At 36.3% G+C, this 21687-nt stretch overlaps 1 protein-coding gene across 1 annotated transcript in view; it reads right to left on the reverse strand.

The window, feature by feature from the left end:
* Positions 1 to 4982: 4982 nt before the first annotated feature.
* LOC112681715 (LIM/homeobox protein Lhx8-like) overlaps positions 4983 to 21687 on the reverse strand; it is a 57189-nt gene continuing 40484 nt past the window's right edge. Inside the window, exons 3-6 of the mRNA XM_025552009.1 lie at positions 13885 to 14155; positions 11233 to 11358; positions 10628 to 10772; positions 4983 to 8072 (exon numbers count right to left, since the gene is read on the reverse strand). Coding sequence (XP_025407794.1) covers positions 7530 to 8072; positions 10628 to 10772; positions 11233 to 11358; positions 13885 to 14155 — 1085 coding nt within the window. The 3' untranslated portion in view covers positions 4983 to 7529. The remainder of the gene's footprint in view (positions 8073 to 10627; positions 10773 to 11232; positions 11359 to 13884; positions 14156 to 21687) is intronic.

The following is a 21687-nucleotide window of genomic DNA, read 5'->3' on the forward strand; positions in this document are numbered from 1 at the left end:
AATAGGTGGTGTACAACCTCAAGGATCAATATTGTTAAACATTTATAATTTCCCCTGTTGATTACTTTGATTACTTGAATACGGTGCCTTGAAATATAATATATAATGTATTTCAATCACGCAAGCCAACTACCGCGTCCCGAAGTTATCGTTTATTTTGTATCTATATCGTCTTATGTCCGTACTATATTCAAATGGAATATGATTACGAATTTATGTTAAACTTGAGTTAGTTTTACTTTGGATAATTTCCCAGCGCGAATCACTTTAACCCGATCCAGGTATAACACAGTTTTACTTTGATGTAATTTTTTTATATTTTTGTCAAACACTTTTTAGAGCACTAATAGTTAGCCCCAAAAGTTTAATGTAGTTGTATCGATCGATTAGAAATCGGACTAAGATTACACTCGAGATTTTATTGAAAATCCTTTCCTGAAAAAGCTAAAACGAACTTTAAGTCGTTTTTCAAACCATAAACGAATGTCGACAATGTGAATAGGATTATGCCATGGGTGTTTTAAGTGTCCGCTGAGTTATGACGACGTCGTGAATATTTATTATTTTTTCGGTTCTGAAGGTAATGTGATTGTTTTTTTAAAATATTTAACTCGAATCCAAGATTATTTTTGTTACAACCTAATTGTGTTAAAAGCATTTCGAAAACGTGAATAACAATATCGTTATTATCGTACGCGTTGTTCGTAAACACTTACTTTAGGTAATTTATAAACTACCCTCAAAAACGTTTTTCTGTTATCGTTTTCAATTTTCAATTACTGCAGCAACAATAATATCGTGAACTCTTTAAGCTCGTATTTTTCCTGAGTGGTTCTCAATATTACATTGCCGCAGTTTAATATTTTTCCAAACGACATGTCGCGTCTTTGAATTTGTGTGTACACGAAATGCATGGATTTAGGGGGTCACCGGAGGCAAGTGCCACCCCCGTTTGAAAACAATAATATTAAAAATATTGCATATTTAGAACAACTAAATAATAGTTAATAAAAATGAATGTTGATAGTTTTAGTACAATATTGTTGTATTATTTTTTTGTAAGGGGTTGATACCCTCTTCTTTTAAAACACCCTTGCACACGTCGATGATTAGTTATATTATATAATTTCTCCTTTAGAGTGCCTCGACCGTAAACAGATGCTGGATCCACCCTTGGTACACGATTCGTCTGTTGCTCATTATATTTCATCGACGTCCATAATGATATTATAATATTTAATTTTCGTAAAATAAAAGAAAGTCGAAAACAATATTAGAAATAACAAAAAACAGATATGATATCGATAAATAAATAAACATCGTGTTTTTTGTTTCTGGCAACGCGGAAGATTAGGTATCCATTCCAATACGAGACGAGGTGTGCGTACAAGCGTACAAGGGACGTAATTGACAAATGATCGAATAATTGAATCAAATTAATTGATTAATTAATACCGTAGTGTTATCCTTATGTACACAAACGAGACTGAAGCAATGAGTTGTCAGAAGTACCTATGAGTGCAAGTCGAAATCGTCGATTGAAATGATAAAATATGTTTGACGGAATTATGATTATAAATGTTAAATGAAAGAAAAATGGAAAATGTAGAATTGATTTACCTATTCATTTTTTTCTATCAATAAGATAAATGTTAGATAAAAGACAGTTCGTGTTCACCGCCCGCCTATGCAGCAACACGTATATTTCGTACTGTCATCGCATTTATAGCTCCCGATAGCAGTTGCGTGTATCTCTTTTACCTTACCCAGTGGTCAGGTAATATGATTATTTTTTTATAGTATTAATTACACTGACTCAATAGTCAATTAAATATATTGGGCGAAACGCCCGTCATCATGAATATGAGCGATACTAACACTTCTATTCATCATAAACGTAATTCTAAAACATTGGTCGAAATAGCCTCCAAGGTTGTATTACCGAAAATTAATCATGCAATCGTATTGAATTCGATCAATAACATCAAACAAATCGAATATGTCACCGCAATCAATAAAATTGTACCCGCTGAAAACATTCGTTTCGCGAATCTCAAATAACAGATTCTGCGTGTTTTTTAACAGTCAAACTGTCATGGAAAAATTACTTAAAACCCATTCTTCTCTTTTATTTTATTAAAAACGGGCGTGACCCAAAGTATAGTAAATGAAAGTTAAATCTTTATACAAATAGCAAATCAGCTAGGTGGGACGGAACTAGGTGCTTAAATAAAAGCGAAAACGATGAGTGGACATTAGCAAGGCGCATCATGGGGTAAACCGGATTGTTCGCACTATAGTTGGTGGCGTGCATTGGGATGGTAAAAATGGTGGTAGAACGGGTACGACGTGGAGGGACGCGAAAGTTGATCAGGGAAAAGAGCGTAGGAACATCGACAGAGGCGTCAATGAGGTTTTTGAGAAAGTTCAAGTTATTGACAACTCTTCTGTCGGCTAGCATTGAAAGACTGAGCTTGTGAAGAACTGGTGAGTATTTAATAACTAGTTCATCTTGCAACAGAAAACAGTCGCATTCGTTGATAATTCGACGGAAAATTTTTAGGACATCCGCGAGTGCTAGAATATTGGTATTAGGGAGCATTTTCTTGAAACCGTTAATGAACCGAGCGAAAAGAATAGGCGACCGGTGACCTCCTTTAGGAACACCTGAGGAAATAGGGGACACTCCAGATTTATGTCTATTAGTGTTAACCCATTGTTTCCTCCCGGACAAGTATGATTCGAACCGTGACAAAAGCGGATCATCAAACCCTGACTTACTAAGAATTTTAATTAAGGTTTTATGATCGACTCTGTCGAAAGCTTTTTAAAAGTCAGTAAAAATAACATCCAGCAGGTATTTACTTTCAAAAACTTCAAGAAGAGATTTCAAGAGATTGTTGAGGACCAACAAATTCATTATAGTTGACCGCCCTGACCTGCAACCATATTGCTCATTAATAAATAGGAGTCGGATTAACTGAAGGTAGAATGTCCTTGAGCACGAGCTTTTCCAAAAGCTTAGCTATATGGCCTAGGATAGAATTCTATAGTGTATATATAAAATTCTACAGGATATATAAACGCTGACTTTGCCTGAGCGATTCTGGAACTTATTTCCATGATGTGTTTGCCATCTTGGTCAACTGAGCTGCCAAGATATTTAAAATGCTGCATTTGCTCAATCATTTCCTCCGATTGGATATTAGTTCTACGGATTCGATATAATTTTTTGCGCATCATAACTTTAGTTTTTCGACTGTTGATAATCGTTTGATCATTTTTTTTTTTTTTTTTTTTTGGAATCATCTCACCATCTCTTTCGGCAGTTTTTCCAAATCGTGTTAATTATTGGCTAATAGTGCAATTTCGTCAGCTAATCTTTATATGAAAGATATTATTTCTCCATGCACTTTTATGCGATTTATTTGTATCAATAACAATGTTCAATTACAAACTACAAAATTATAACATACTAACCTTGCCGCGTCATTTATACACATTATATACGGTCATAATGGAATCGGATTCGTCGGAAATGACCGCCGTAACTGTCCTGCTAATCTGTAGATCTGGAGGAACAGACCGAATAAAATTGGTGAGGTTACGTTTAAGCAACACGGTCCGTACCAGAGTAATAGTATGTAATTATCGCCGTTCAATATCGTATAGATAGGTACTCATAGTTTTAATCGATAAAAAAATAGGGTATACAATCGAAATTTCTTGCACCAAGTTATAAGTAGTGTAAGTAGAGGTGGCCGACAGGACGATAACGACATATGTTCGAGTCGATCGTGATTTCTTTTCATTTTTTTTTTTTTTTGTAAATTTTCACATCTTTGTTCAACCCACGAACATGAACATTTTATTAATAACAATTAATAAAGGAAATATGTAGTGATAAATAACTATGAAAAACGAAATTATACACTGAGAGATCGAGTAGCTATTTAATTAAGTATATTCAGAGCCGGCAATAACTTTTGAGACCCTTGGGGATAATCGGTTCCAGGTCCCTCTTAGTTGCACTTGTTTGGCCAAGATACACATACCTACTAATTGTACATACTTAATATAAATATTCAAACTCGCATCTTATGTTAGGGCGAATGAGATTTATAAAAACATTTTGTATTAAAGGCTGAGACGACGGGCCCTTTCGGACGTACGGGCCCCGGGGCTCTAGCCCTCCCTAGGCCAACCCTCTCGCCGGCCCTGGGTATTTTGTTCGTAATCTAATGGATGTTCTATACGTACAAAATAACGGTCCTTATCGCGTTCGTAATAAACTGTTAAATACGTATTGAAATACGTGTTATGTAAAATTTTAAGATTAAAGTTATTGTTACTTATTAATATTTTCAAAAGAGGAAAAAAGGAACTATAACAAGCATGTATATAAAATATGCTTTTGCTCAGTGATAACTTTTTTTATTTCGTTAGGCCAACGTGAAAATCTAGAAAAACCCAGATGTCGATCATAAATCTATAAAAGTTGACTAACCCTGGCATGTAGCATATGCATGGAGTGTTCGCCAAAACTCGGTTACTGACTGTAACGAATATTAACCTATCAATTAATGTTTGATTTCGTTAATGACAATCCGTACGGTTTGGTACGTGCTCAAAGTGCGTACGGGATCCCCGTCGTATACAAAATGTTTAGATAAATATATAAGATTATATGTATAGTATAGTTTAGGTGAAATAAAAACGAAAACTTCTGAGATCAGATTTTATTTTATCTCAACAATCGTATACAACTTCTGAACGGATATGTTACATTTAAAATATCAAAAAAAAAAAAAAAGCTGTAAACTGCAGCGGAGGAGAGAGAGAGTTTTTTTTTTTCATTCGACTTCGTTAAATAAATGGACGCTTTTTAGTAGAGAAATTTTAATTTTTCTTTAGGAAATCGTAATATTGTAACATATACTAAACAACAATTAAAAATTAGGTGTAATAACTTAGTACATAAAAAAAAAAAAACAAACTAGATAAAACGTTTATACACAAAAATAGTAATATTTACATATAATAATATGTATATATTCTACCTAATACGGTACTGTACACGAATCGTAAATAGTGGGAATATGGATATTGGAGGCGTTCCGCCGCCATTATCCGTTTAGGAAATGGTAAACGCTTATTTCATATAATTTAGAAAAAAACATCAACGGGTCGCGAGTACAAGACCCTATTCATAATAAATAAATAAATAAATAATAATAATAATAATAGTTTACATTAACAATAATCCCTCAAATACAATGCAAGTATGCGCATTAAAACAAAAAAAAAAATAATAATAATAATAATAAAAATAATGATAATATAATAAAAGTAATAATAATAATAATAATAATAATAATAACGTGTGCGCGCGCATTATTAAAATTTGAGCATCAGAAAATGTATACGGCTTTCTTTCGTATTCGTATTGTTAAGATAATGTACACGTTTTACCGTGCGATTGAACGTTTCGGTCAACGCGTCGTGTTCGCGCGTAGATGTGCTGTTCGCGATTAATATGCACAAGGTATACAGGTTTAAGATATTGTATTCGAGGGAACGTATATTCATCCGGGGCGCAACGTAATCTGTAAACGGAGAGTAACGGGTACGGAAAAACAAAGGAAACGAAAAAAAAAAATTAGCGAACGGCGTTCTACTATCGGTGAACATAATCAATGCTGCACACGGTACGCGATGTACGTAAGAGGTGTCCATAACGATGTGTAATGATTCGAATGTTCCGTATTCGGTCCGCACGAACGCGGTTCTCTTAAGGCGGGTTCGCACCAGACGTGAACCGCGAAAGTGTGACCGACGGTTTGCGTAAACAATCAATTCGTATTTCACGATAGCGGAATTGTCGTTCACGAACCCCTCACGACCGGTTCGTACAATATCAAACCGTGTTGGATATTTCAGTCGTGGTGTACAATAGAATGCTTCCGCCACTAAAGGTGTACGTACAGACCAAGCAACATTTTGTTGGCAACACGTTGCCGAATGTTGGCAACAAATTTGTCGGATTCAGATACATGTTGTCAACAGTGTGCCGCGTTCAAACCAAATGATAGTTGCGTGTCAACAGTCCACATCCGTCTGTTGTAGTTGTAGTTTAAAGCGTTAAAAAGTTTAAGTGAAAGTTAAAATATATAAACATTTAAAAAATAAATACTTTATTTTAAACAAATATCAAATGGATCTGAAAACTGTTGCTGCTGGTGCTGCATTCATCATCATAGCTACACATGGTAAAGTAAGAAAAAGAAAATGGTGGCAGAGAAAATTTTTAAAAAATGGTATAAGCTATGGTGACAACTTAATGTCTGAATTACTTTTAAACGACGGCAGTTCATTCCGAAATTTCGTTAGACTAACTAAATCTGATTTTGAAGAACTTCTCCGTTTGGTAGCTCCTAAGATCGCGAATAATAATGCGAAAAATTAAAAAGTACAACTAAACTAACTAAATGATATGTGAACGTGTGTACAAATCAATGTATTAAGTACTTGTAGACAACATCGTCCATACTGAGCGATGTTTTCCATTTCGATTGGAAAACTCAGATACAAGCAACACATTTCTTTGATGTCATGCCGCCCAACATTGACGTGTATCCGTCAACTTTTAACCAGTTGCTGAGATACATGTTGACAACACTGTTGGCAACATGTTGCTAACAAAATGTAGCTCGGTCTGTACGTACCTTAACGATTCCATCATACCGAACGATAATCGCGTTTACGTGTAAAACACCTTCTCACGATTCGTGCGACGTGAAACCACGCTCGTGAGTCACAACTCACAAGACCGTGAAATACGATCGCGGCTCACGTCTCGCGTAAACCCGCCCCTTTAGATATGCGATATACGTAGTAGTGATGATGGCCGGAGCCGGTGAACCGTTCTACCCCCGTTACGGTGGTTCGCGGTGGGGGCTTGCGCGAGGACCGGACTTGTGACTCCGTTTGACGAAACGCGCGATAAGCGCGCGACAATCGAAAGTGGGTGATGGTAATGTGACGGGGGGGGGGGGGGGAGAGAAAAAAAAAAATAATAATAATAAAAACAATCAAACAAAACGAAACGATAAATGATTAACATCCGCAGGATACAATATTTTATACGCTTGTCGGAACACGGTGTCACGACGTGTGGGTGCGCGCGATTTGGCATCGTTTGAGACTAGAACGATACAGGGCGTACGGAGATATAATATCATGATCAATTATAATGATAATAACCTGTATATTGATATTGATCAACGACGTGTATTATATCGGTTACGCGACGACGGTGGCGGGTACAAGACACTGAAACAAAAGTCACCGAGAAAAACAAAACGAAACAGATAAAAAAAAAAAAAACAACTTAAGGATCTGTTTGACAGGTTGACTGTAAAACGCGGTTGTCAACGCGGTCGCGGCGCGTACCAGACGAACGGCGCGGACCGCGGACGACCACGACTACGGCGACGCTGGTTCAGTGGCGCAACAGCGGCGCGATGGCGTTATTGTACTGGCGGTGCGGCGGCGGCGGCGGTGGCGGCGGTGGTGGCGGCAGCGGCCGTTGCAGCAGGGCCGGTGGACGCGATCGTGCCGATTGCGGCCGCGTGCGGTTCGAGCCCCGTCTCCGAGTCCGGACTGCCGTAACCGCTCGACCCGTCGTCGACGACCATTGCCGGTCCGCCTCCGCCGCCCGACGCGTTAGCACGTCCAACTCCTCCAACTCCTCCTCCTCCTCCTCCTCTGAGTGCGACGGCCGTCGGTTGATGCGCAGACAGCACCGTAGCACCGGTTGCAGACAGGAACTGGTGGTGCTGATGGTGGTGGTGGTGCTGCAACTGGTGTCCGGCTGCTGGTGTTGTACCGCCGTAACCGATTGCGACGGCAGTGGTGTCGAGTGATTGACGTTGCTGCTGCTGCTGCTGCTGCTGCTGCTGCTGGTGGTGCTGTTCGACAGAGGTGGCTCTGCACCGGTCCACCTCGTCGGTCGGTCCTACAAAGTCTCCTGTTGCTGCTGCTGTTGCGTGGGCGTGCTCGTTTGCCGCTGGCTGCAAACACAGAGTATCACATTGAAGATCGCCAATAACGATTAAGGCAGCTGTGTCGGTCGCGAGGTCGTGTCGATCGATCGAAAGCAATACCGTCGACGAGTCGGTTATCAACCGTAAACGTGCGCAGATCGATCGATCGAACGGTTTAAGACCACCCGTAGCATTTCGGCAAGGAAACCCTCTACTGTTTTCATATTTTTCCATACGCAATACATGTATACATATTCGTGTCGTTTTCATCGTTAAGTGTGTAACATTTATCGCGTGTACGTGCGTGTGTCGCGAACAGTGGGATAGTTCTAGTACGCACATATATATATTATATATAAACGGCGCATAAACTTTAGTTCGGTACACTAAAATCGATCATGGATTCGAGATCGGTTAATGATATTAATCGTGTGTTTATCGGACACTGCGAGATTTGATAATATTTTAGGGAATGGAGTCCTTAACAAGGTTTTCGATTATTTTTAACGTATATATATGTATATATATATATATATATATGCTCGGTGAAAACCTCGCTAAGGAACCCCGTTCTCTAATATAATATCATATTATATAATGTCCTATAAACATACAACTAATCCCGTTTAACCAACCTTGAATCGATTTCAGTGTATCGAACAAAAGTTTATGTGCCGGTAAGACGTGTGTATCTAAGACTCGTATAGTTCAATTATTATTCGCTACAAAGTAGATTTTGTTTTTTCCCCATACAAATCACTTTAACCATAATATATGAAAATTTGTTTTTCCAACTAATTCTAGGAGGGTCGTATCCCTCGCTTTTCACTTTTTTTTTTATAGCACACATTTACTGCAGTGTACATATTATACGTATATATATATATATATATATATCGTTTGTATTAGAGACGAATCTCTCAATGTCATCTATTGTTCGAATGGGTACATGCGTTTTACACAAATTTGACGATACGTATTAGAACGAGATTGGATTGAAATTGAATAGTTTCGAGTCTAGTTTTTATGCAGAAACAGCGTCTTTTATTGTTTATTAAAAAATGATAGTCGATTTAAACACTCTCCCATAACGGTTTATATTTCTATCGGAAGTAATCAAACTTTTGATTTTAAATATTTGAAGATGACATTGATTGGTGTTGATAAGTTATTTTAGTCACTTGTTCAGATGTATGGTGTAATTTAAAAAAGTTCATTTTTAGTGCTTGGTATGGAATTTTCAAATTTTAAAAATTATATGGTTTCTATTATATTTTGAAAAGTCATATTGGAAGAAAATCGTAATAATATTTTATTAAAAAAAAAAAAAAAAATCTAATGTTTCAATATTATGAAGATTTGTGTTTTAAAACGAAATATATAACTTCAGGATTTGAATATATTTAATATGTGGTTGATTTAGATTTAAACTATAAGGAGAGGCACGATGATTAATGTGCCAAATGTTGTTATACATTTAAATACCTAAAATCCATACACAGCCAGTTGTTTTATAATTTTTCTTGACAACAATAAATCTTCAATAAATTAATCTCTTTTGGAGTATTAATAAACAATAATCTTTAATATAATAGAAAATAATTTAACTACTCTAAGACATTATATTCAAGGAATAAAATTAACAACTGAAATTGAATGTTTAACTTAAACCATTAGTAAGCAAACGTCATTTTTAATGTGGTTGTTTTTACAATAAAACTTGAAACAATTTGTGACTATTACAAACCAAAATATAATCCCATAATTTTCAACAAAAGCTCAAATATAAGACTATTCGTAGCGAGTGATAGACGCTCTAATACTTCTACGAAACAAACATGTTAGAACTAGTTTACCCTAAATGGAATATATACGTCATAAAACATTATTTACATTTAAACCTTTATATTTTTGGCTTTAAGTTGATGAGTACATACGTATATACTCGTACGTTTACAAACGTGTACACGTACGGTATAGTATTGGTAAAAAGTTGTTTTTTGTTGTAGCGTTATTTGATGAATTCTTTATGACTACCAGAGTCTAAAAGTTCCATTTATACAGCGCATAAAGTATCTGTCAGTTTTGCGACTACTTTAGACATCACAAATATTAATGTAGAAATATGAAATTTTAAATTGAAACACTATCGTCTAGAACACACGTCGTGTAGCGGTAGTGCCAGCAGTACACGGCCGTTGATAAATTCCATTGCCGCGTGTCATAAACGATTGTTTTAACCGACGTCGGACCTGAATAAATAATATTACGAGTGTACCGCGTCGAATCGGAAGAAAAAACGGCGGAAGAAAAATACGCCGTACGTTTTGCGCTCGTGTAAGCGATATCGCCGTCGTTTTCGTGGGTGCGCGAAAACTGTTCGCCCGGCAAATTCGAGCGGGGAAAAAAAAAGGCCGACACGACGATTGCTCGTTGTTCCGCTCGTCGGCGCGGGATAACGACGCGAACCCGAGGGAAACCTGTCGCGCGCAGGCCGTTAAGGACGTTCGAAGCGAGGTGGCGTGTGCGCGTGTGTCAGGACGTGCGAGAGTAGTACAGGGTCGCCCCGTCGAATGTCCTACCTGTAATCTACTGACTTGCCTTCTTATGTGCGCCAGACTGGACGAATTGTACGTGGCCATGTTGGCGAACACCAGCCGTTCCTCGTAGTCGTACTCGCACAGGATCTTGTTCTCGCACAGGTAGAAACGGTCGCCCACGCAAAACCTGCAGCAGACAAACGGCGGTGAGACGTGGCGATAGCGGGCGTGGTCGGGGGTGGGGAGTGGTACAGGAGTGATGCGGTGAGAGGAAGGGGGGGGGGGAGACGTATGAAAACGTAAAAATGTATTTGAATCGATTTAATTGTTTGTGAAACGGTTCATGACGAGCACTGTGCTCGTGGAAAAGACGTTTTCGTCGTACGCGTTCATCAAAAACAAGACTTGCGACAGACTTCTTGTGAGTACAGACTTACGAGTTTGCTTTTGGTCCGTGAAATATGATTTCAAAAATCGATTGTTACCGAACATCCCCGAGGATCGCATGCACGACGCGTTGCGCAATAAACAAACGGGATTACGTGTGAAACATTTGCATATTGTTACACCCGAGTTGTGTACGTACGTATAACACGCGCATATGTTGTGTTATGTGCGTGCGGTATTTTTTTTATCAATATTCTTACCTATGATTACACTGCTGACACGCGAAACACTCTAAGTGGTAGACGTTGTTTTTGGCCCTCATCACCATCTCGAACGCCGGTATTACCTTGTTGCACGCCGCGCAATTGCCGGTCGCACCGAATAACCTGGAAATTACATTAGCCTTACATGAATTATAATATTATCATGCCGGCGCGATTAGCGACGGCGGCGGCTGCCGCGTTGGGTTTCCAACGGGTAGACACGCGCGTGCGCGCGAACGTTTAAGCCGCAGTGTTGTACAAGATGCAAAATTGGAATAATAAAACGTTCGTCCCGAAATATTATAAATATTATAATACACCGTATAGGTGCAACGACCTGCAGCGAACGCCATCAGCCGCGTTATCCCGTCTCCCCTTAGACTTCGTACACACGTGTACAACACCCCCGTGTACCTGTCCCTCGAAACGATACGAATACGTGTACATGCATTCTCCTGTCGATCTAATGGGTTTTTCACGTTTAATTACTGCGCAATCTTCTTTTCGGTTCGGCGCGCGTTATATGTTCCCCGTACAATGAGTAGGTGTTTTGCGCAACAGATGTTCCCGTTGGCGCGCGCCGGCCTTTCAAACATTTTAATATTTTACGTACGAAACGAGACCAGTTTTCGATACACCACTAGTAGACGGCCGCCTCGAGCGAACGACCGACGAGCACTACTCTTAACACAGCAATGACACGTAATCCAATCCCGAAGACCGATGGGGTGAAATGATGATGGGATGGGGCGGAGGAATTTAAACGCATTTGATTATCTCGTTAATCTATGTGTATGTGTGGAAAACGGTTTCGTATATTGTGCACTTTTTTCTTCTCTAGAGTAGAATGATAATTATATACATTATGATCGTATAAATTCGATTGGCGAAAAAAGATCAGTGATTTGGTTTAATTTTATTATTTTATTTTTTACCGGAAAACGATTTCTTATTCGTTTTGTTATACTCTGCAATGGCGTGGGGGTATAAAAGTATCATTTTATAAGTAATTGTAAAACCGGTTCGAGGCAGTATCAAAATATTTTAACTAAAATACAATTGTAATAATACGTGGGTTAGAGAAAATCAATTTAGATTGGTGGACGGAAAAAAAAAAAAAAAAAAAACAATAAAAAAAATCTATAAGTCAACTGTTTTTATAAAATTAATACTTTCGAACGTATTAATATACATGAAAAAAATAAAACAAAAAGAACCGATAAAAATAGGACACGTGTTTTAATATTAAAACAGGAACAACAACAATATACGCGTTCTAGCTTCATTATTATGTGCGTTCAACTAGCAAGTTATAATTTATAATTATGCATACAGGCGCAAATTGCAATAATTGTTCCCTAGTCATCGTGTATTATATTGTGTGCGTATTGATACAAATGATAAAATTTCATTACGAGCATACTTTTCATTTATACGAGTATATAATATAACGAATGAACGACAACATAATAATATTATACGTCGCGGTGTTCACATTTTATTACGAAATAATAATAATAAAAAGAAAAATAAATCTTCGGTCGAAAGGTCTTTCTAGTGGGGGTGGTCGTATTATTCGTTCGTCAAATTAATTCGGTCGTCCAAACACGACGACGACGACAAATACAACATCACATATTGTCCGTGTCCATTCATTAAAGAGAAGTTTACCGAACGTCGAAATATCCCTTTCGTTTGTATTTCCATATATTACACAATAATATACGTATACGTGAAGGGACACGCGCGTACACTTACGTATGTGTGCGCGTAGTAAAAGGGGTGGCATATGGTTATAGCAAAACAGGTCCAGTCCGATATATATTAACTTGGCTGGATAATACGCGCGCGTTTATGTAAACGTGCAGATTGTGTTTTCCGTCAGCGGCAGAGAGTTGACTTTTGTGTCGGGCCAAACGCGGTTTGGCCGACATACGGTTTTAATTAAATTCAACAGTCGCCGACGGATAAGAGAGAGAGAGAGAGAGAGAGAGAGAGAGAGAGAGAGAGATGGAACATCTCTTGCCCCGCAACCATCGTTACCCTTTCCGCGATCACTTTCATAAACGGATTTAATTGAATCCGGAATAGGTGTCCCTCCCACGCGTGCGGCGCCCATTCCACGCGAACCTCTAGACTTATTTTTATTTCGTTTTATTTTCATTGCTGATAATTCGGCATTCTCGCTAATTAAACCCTCCCTACTTCGCCAAATCCCGTCCCTTGCAACGACATTGCAATACCGTACTCAAACATACGCGTGGTATATACGTAATTAATGGAAACGAGTATTCGGAGACTTCATTTTTCGCGAACGACCACCGATTACTAAAAACTCATTAATATTTGTATATAACGAGACGTGCTGTGTTGTGCATTCGATCTTTTCCGCGAGTCATAAAACATTTTATGAAGATTATGTTTTTTGTCGTACAACGATTCGTCTCGGACGATCGCAGTGCGAACGCCTTACACTAAAACCCTACTGCCAGCGTACACATTATCCGCGAAAATCGAACCAGCACACGTTGTTTCGTATCGACCCGAAATCAGAACATACCGTGGGGCGCAACAACTATTAAGTGTTTTCCTAACAGACTTTGACCTTTCACCTACATAAACAAACGTCTATCGGTACGAGGTCGTTACCTGAGATAGTCTCTTTTACAAAGTATAAGGTTGGCCTTGGTGTACAACGTGGATCCAACTTCGCCCAAGCGACAATCGCAGCAGCCGCACTTGAGACAGTCCTCGTGCCAGAACAGGTCCAACGCCTTCAGCAGGAACCGTTCGGTGATGCGTTTGCCACAATTGGCGCACTCTCTGGCTATCATCGCCGTGCTGCCGTTCAGACCTGTTAACGTGGTCGCGGTAACTGTCCCGCCGTTGGTCACGACACCACCGTTGGTTTGTTGATGTTCTGAAGAAAACAAAAAAAAAAAAATGTTGTTTTTTTAGTACAAGGGTAATTTATGCTAACATAAAATACATTAAAGGATATTGATTTGAAAAGATTCATTTAAATACTTTTGTAATATCCAAAAACAACGGAGCCTGACAGAAAAATTAAAAATAATAATAATTTAATAAAATAATAATAATATAATAACATGATATTTTTTTTTATTAAAAATATTTAGAATGTAATTATTTGAGACTTTATATTTTACGCATAATCCGTTTGACAGAATTAAAAAATATATACAGAAGGCTAATTATTAAAGCTTTAAAAAGTGAAATAAAAAAATAAAATATATCACATTAATATAAAAATATTTATTGGTTTGGTTGTTTAGCATTTTAGCATTATTGTATGCGAATAGAAACTTGATAATTTATTGATCACTATTGTTCGGAATTTTTTTTTTTAGATGTTCTGGGTAATTTACATTTTATAACATCTGACCGGTATAAATATTTTTTTTAGAATATTATTTTACAAAATGTAATTTGAAAAACATAATAAATTGTTCAATGGTTAAGCGATTTATAAAAAAATTGAGTTTATTCCGAACGATTTAGTTTACATAGAAAAAAAAAACAATTACGATTAAAAATTTGTTTTGCAGTGACGTTGTTATAACTAATGAAGAGGAAAAAACGTCGGTATATATACGCGTATAGCGACATTGTCAATATTAAAGTGCTGGTGTACAACATTGTTCGAAATTTGTCCACCAAAATATTGCAAATTAAATTACACAATGTGTAGAGGAGGTTTCATCTGGGCTCTTTAATTACGTGCAGGCTAATTTTTATTTTTTAATAAAAATTAATACTATGAACTGCGCTTGTAAAACAACGGCTCACCCACCACCACCGCTTCTTCACCGCACGCCATTACATTATGCATCATCCGTCTTTTCAAACTTAATTTTAAACTTCTCATAAACGATGCTCTAAACTTATTTCATTTAAATTTCATTTAATTTGTATAGAGATATATATACCATCCGATTCCCGCACCCGACGAACATCATCCTCCAGACTTTAATGAATTTTACTCGCCACTTTCCTCCACCCATTCGACCGTCCATCAATTTAATCCCAAAATCGACTTAATGAAAGTTCCGCTTTTCTTCACTACTACGGGATGCGACAATACTTAAAGCTGTTTTACAATGGTCTCTAAATTTTATTTTTGCTACTAATAACTTATCATCTACAATTTCATCAATAATTAAACGAAAAATAATAGTACAAATTACCAGTAAATTTCTTTACAAATTCGTACATTACTTACATCAATAACAATACAATTCACATGAATACATTTTCAAATGTATTCAACAGTTTTATTATTCAGGTTGTTGAATATAATTATTTTAATTATTTTATTATCTAAGAATAAATGTTATAGTTTTTTATATGATTATTAATATACACAGTTTGAACTAGTATGAACAGTAAAATGTAAATTAATATGTGTTTGTCATTCATATTTATATATTGTATGTTGCGATTTATGGAATTAAATAATTAATGGAAGATAACGTGCAAGCATTAATGAGATACCACGAAATAATTACTTTATAAATTAATTACTCTCTATAGATGTAGTAAAATGATTTGTTTATCGAAATTTAATAAATTTTATACAATAGTAAAACGACCATTCTAGTAATATACATTTAATAAAAATTTAATAATCTATTAATATCTCATAACATTTAAATCGATTTCAAAGTAATATAATATACATGTATGCTCATAAATATAGTGAAAAATTAGAAATTGATTTATAGTGCACTTCAATATTAAAAAAGAATGTGCTTTTGAATATGACGCACTTCGTCATGTATTAGATTATTCGACAATTGTCATGAATAATGATAAAAGCATATAAAATGTATTCGAACGGTAGGGAGACGAATGTAAGACCACTTTAGTGAGCGAGTTTTGCACAGGAGTGAGAAATGTAAGTTGAATCAGCAAAAAAAAAAAAAAAAACGAAAAAATTGAATTAAATAAAACGAAAAAAGTTTGATCAGTCGATAAGACATCTCTAAAAGCATTTTATAACGAAAAAACATAATTTAATTTATTTATTCTAAAATATTACAAGGTCTTTTCGTATTATGAGCGTGTGACATTTTGACGCCGACAACATAATAATCCACTTACTGCGGCGGATTCTGCCAATAATAAAATCTCACCGACCACGGAATGCGTACAGTTAATGGAATCGTTTTTATTGCGCTTTGATTGAGATATCTGTTTCGAAATAAGTTTTGCACGCTTTTCCATTACTTTTCTTTATAAAAAAAGATATAATTATGCTAAAAAGAAAAAGAATTCCTATCCAAGGTGAAGCAGTTGCCTTCCATTAAATCTCTGGAGGTTTTACACCTCCCTAAAAAGGAGCCGGACCAATCCGGGTTTGGAATGAATTCCATAGACGCTCCTAACGAATGCCACGACATGAACGTAATTAATCTTAGTTTTTAACTAATTACCTTTATTTTTTTATCCACATCACAGCCGTACGGTCGGGTAAGTAAGGGGTAAAACGTGGAAAAACATTTTCTAAACCATATTATTCTTTGTCGGTTTTTTTAATAATCCGAGAGGGCCCACGGAGAGAAGGAAATTATATACTTTAATTATTTCTCTTTTTTCCTCTCCCGCCGTCACTGCTACCACCGATTTAATTAGTACGGTTAAAAAGAAAGGTTAACAGAAAAATAAAATGAAGCCCCTGTGCACCACTTTTCACGGCCCCCCATCGTTACATCGACGAACACGCGGAGGATAAAGAGGAGACGGAGGAGAAACTAAAGCGGTTTTAATGATTTTTTTCGCTCGGAAATTGTTAAAATTAAAATTAATTTTGTACAAAAAGAGAACGTATACAATAATAAAACGCGCTTAGAACTTTTTTCATTTCACCATCACCGGGCGCGTCGGGACACCTCTCTCCGACGTTTTGATGTGGCATCTGTGATATGGTAAAGTTTTAAAATTAAACAAACATTTTACGAACACGTCGTATATCATTTTTTTGTTACTTGTCCCTTTCTCTCCTTTATGCAACGTGCTTTTTTAATGCGGTTATTTGTGTTTTTTTGATTTCAATGCGTTTAAAAATATGTGCTTATCAAATCAAATTGCTTTCCTTTCTAACGTTCGTTATTCAATTGATATTGCTACAATACAACCATACGACCAAGTATTAACTGTATAATTGCATTAAATTATTATAATTTTTCTCTTTATAATTATGTTTTGATTAGTTTTTAACATTGTAAACAAGAGTTTGATTAAAATGCGACAAACATATTACCTAAACAAACAAACATGAATGTTATTAAAGGAAAATCAACAATAATACAAATAACTGAATCGGTTTAGTAGCAGAACTTTTCTTCTAAATATTTAATAATAGCTTTGCATAGTTAAAAATATTGTGATAATTTATATTTATAAAAATTAAATTATAGAGTTTTATCAGTTTATTAGATCAACATGAATAATATTAATAATAAAATCACAATTTTTTATTTCCTAACATGTCTAACCGCTTGAATAAGATACATAAGCTGTTTTTTAATAAACCATAAATGATATACATTTTGATAACTATTTAAATTATGCGAGTACAACAATATTTCAGGGTACATACTTTGAGACGTAAACACAGTATGAAAAATAAATTGTTCTCTTAAATGTTCGTAAAATTAAAACGTACAGAACAAATTTCGAATATACATGGAAAAATACAGAATACATTATAATGTATATTACAGTAACATTTCTAAAGAAAAAATACAAACAAATTTATGGATTGCTTTTATGGATTGAAGTTTTAAATTTATTTATAAAAAAATATACTAATGGACCACTGCACGGAGTCATATAATCGCTTATGACCTAGAGTAGTATTTTTTAAAAGAACAGTTCATGATAATAATAATAAAAAAATGTATTATTAATATATAATATTCCAATTTTAATCCGTTAATGCACAAATCAAATAATCGGCTGCATGAGTTTTTTTTTTTTTGTCCTCCCTGCGACGATTCCAATAATTTTAATGCGTTTTTTATGCTAATCGAAAAGTTTTGGACGTAAAATAAAAAAGCTCACCGGAAAAAGGTTTCAACTCTGTTATTTATATTTTATTTACCATTATTTTTTTTTTTTTGGTTCAGTAGGATAATGGAGAGTGTTTTATATTTGTTTTTCCTACGTAAACGAAGACGGACAAGTCCCAATAGACAGAATAGCCAAAATATACATACTCGTATATAAATGCATACTCACTCATATACCTGTGTGTATGTGTACCATATACATACAAACATACACGAGAAAGAAAAAAGCTCCCAACTAAATTATAATAACAATGCTAAAAAGGTTTTACATTCGGATTCCATTTAGGTTTTGGGCCGGTCGAGAATAAATCCATCTTTTTTTCTCTGCCCAATAGACAGGTTACACGTATTCGCTATTATCGCCGGACAACTGGAAAATAGACTTAACGCCACCGTCGCTTGCTTTCCCGCGAGGTCTCTTGACGCTTCAGACCAACTTGACAAAACTTTATGCACTATATACCTTTGGTGATACCATCACCACTGTTGATGGTCTAAAAACAACCCCTACAGTGATGGAGTTAGAAACCAACATTTATTCCGAGAATTATATGTCTGACCACGATCGCGTGAAGGCCACGGTAGCGGAAGAAGCCGGTCGCGTTAATATTAAACAATTTTAATCTGAAGTCAGTGAACAACGAATAAACAAAAAAAAAAAATGCTATTATATTATTATTATTATTAAAGCTTGGTGTAATCACGGTGGACGAAGGGCGAACCAGGATTAAAAGCAATTTTTCCATCGTTGTCCTCTAAAGGAATAACAAAAGAGGGGTGTTGACGACAGTGGTAGGCTGGGGTTAGGTGTGCTGCATGCGGTGGTGGTGGCAATGGCGGTAGCGCTGGAGGGTGAGGTGGAAATAAATTACTTTCTCGGCTTATTATTATACTGTGCGTAGACGGGTAGATGGGAGCGGAGAGGATCACATGGAAAATTGGAAAAGGCGCGAGAAAACTTTAACTGCCATCCCTTTCCGTCACAATTGGAGGGCCACCTTAATTAAATGGGGGGGGGGACTCGGGTCAACTGGCCAGGCTTATATTAAAACGACGGCAAAGGGCTCCGGAGAGTCCGTTAATTATAAGCCTTTTATTATAACAAATCCCTGCTCGCTACCACCCAATCCCCAAAACCCGCTATGCCACTCGAAATCCGTGGAAAGCACGAAGGGGTTTTTGACGTTTAACATAGCCGGGATTAAAATCGGAGCTTTTGTTTTCAGTACAAAATAATTTTACAATTAGCCGTCATAATGATTTTTATTATTACGAGTATGTACTCTGTTCTATATATATTTTTTTTTATAGATTAGAAAACCCTCGGGTTTCAAGATCATGAACTTTTTGAATCTTGAACACGAGCTGTAGAGAAAAAAAAATCAACTTTCAAGAAACGAACCATGGTTCAAATACGCTTTTTGGAAATGAATTGCACTTAAACGAACCACTACCAGAATCCGATTAAAGAAAACTCCTTTATTAATACACTAATAAATTTAAAAATTTTAGTAATTCTTTAAATTTAAAATCACCCAGTCACGTTATTCTTCAACTCTAGTTGATTCTTATTAAATGTACCATAATTGTCTATGATATTATTACATGTTTATAAACACATTTTTTAGGGAACCGCTAAGTATTATTGTCATATACATATAATGAGTATTATATTAAACAATAAAAATTAATCCAATTATTATTTTATATGCTGGTAAGTATGTTATTAAAATTGCAATCGTCAAGAGTGAAAGAAATAGATTCAATTTAACATGTTATCAAAACGCATTCTTCAAACATTACGTCTTGTAATATTTAGACAAAATAAGAAAACAAACAAAATATAACATTTTGATCAACAAACGTTAGCAAACAATTAAATGTAAATCAATTATATTAATTAAAATGGATCAATCGCAGTCCTACAAGAATTTACATGAACATAGATTGAACAAAGCCTTGATCCCTATGAATACATTATTATCGATACGATTCGGGTATTAGTCACTTTCTCCACTTATAACCAGAAGCTAAGGCAAATGATAATTTATTGAAGTATATTGCATTATCATTAACTGCGAATAATACTAGTTGATCCCTGATTATTTTTATCATTTTTATTATCATCATCATCATCATCACCATGAGAGAATATTAGTTTTTGATACGACGGAAAATCCCGCGATATTTTGAACGGTTGCAGAACATGTTCTATTTATTATTTCCCTCCCGTAGTTGTCGGCGACGTTTTTATTTTTTCCATCTCTTCACGGATGGATTACGAGATGGGTAGCTGCAGACTGTTACCTTAACTGCGACGATGGTTTTAAAATATGCGACGCACGTCCATAAAAACCACATGGTTAGTTTATGCGCGAATTTATCAATACTATCTTTATATATGACGTCAAACTTACGAAGTAAATACTGCATAGCCTGTCGCCGATAATAGGAATTTTTATCGCGCTAATCAAATATTGGTCGGTAGAGGACAGCGGGATTACGAATATGCTCTCGTGCTTGGTTTTTTTGTTTGGTAATCAAGTACCTATATATGTTCCTTGCAACTAAAACACCCAAACATTACGTACTTATAACACTGACGGTTAATCACAAGACGTTTTGCTTACAATTCGTAAAATTTATGTTGATTTGTCAGAACGTAGCGCAGATATAAACTATTTTAATTAAATCATTGTTCTCCTAGTGCATGTGTTGGATGTACCCTTCACTTTCTCAGAAACATCAAAACTCTTTGTACAGAGTGTCCGGTATGATTATAGCAAATTATCAAACAGAGAACAGTAAGTCCCATTTTTCCATTCCTACGTAGAAAACCCTCGTGGAAAGCGCTCGGGCGTTCCGCTAACGATGCAACTCATTAAGAAAGGCTTGAGTCCCGCCCTTTACCACCTCATCGTATTCCCTGAAATTCTCTTTTTCGACTAAAGGGGTGGTCGGTGCGCTGATATGTATAATTTAAATAAACCCTGCAACTCCCACATACAGACAGTGGCCTATCCATTCGTTTGACTCTCCCCCTCTCTTACCACTATCAAAGCCACCACTGTTGCCGCTACACTCGTTTTAAAACAAACACATATATCTCCTAATTGGTTGCCAACTTTAATTGCTCACGGCCACTGCTGTACAGATAAGTAAACATTATGTACGGGCGGTGTACATACAACATAAAACGCTCCCTAAGTCCCCCGCATCATTAAAATTTTCCTTTATAATTGTATTTCGTTATTTTTTTAGCCCACTACTCGCCGTCTACGCTACCATCGTACTAACAATGTTTGCATTAAACACACACACACACACACACACACACACACACACACACACACACACA

The sequence above is a fragment of the Sipha flava genome, unplaced genomic scaffold (genome assembly GCF_003268045.1).
Source record: "Sipha flava isolate LNK unplaced genomic scaffold, YSA_version1 195_pilon_pilon, whole genome shotgun sequence".
Lineage (NCBI taxonomy): Eukaryota > Metazoa > Arthropoda > Insecta > Hemiptera > Aphididae > Sipha > Sipha flava.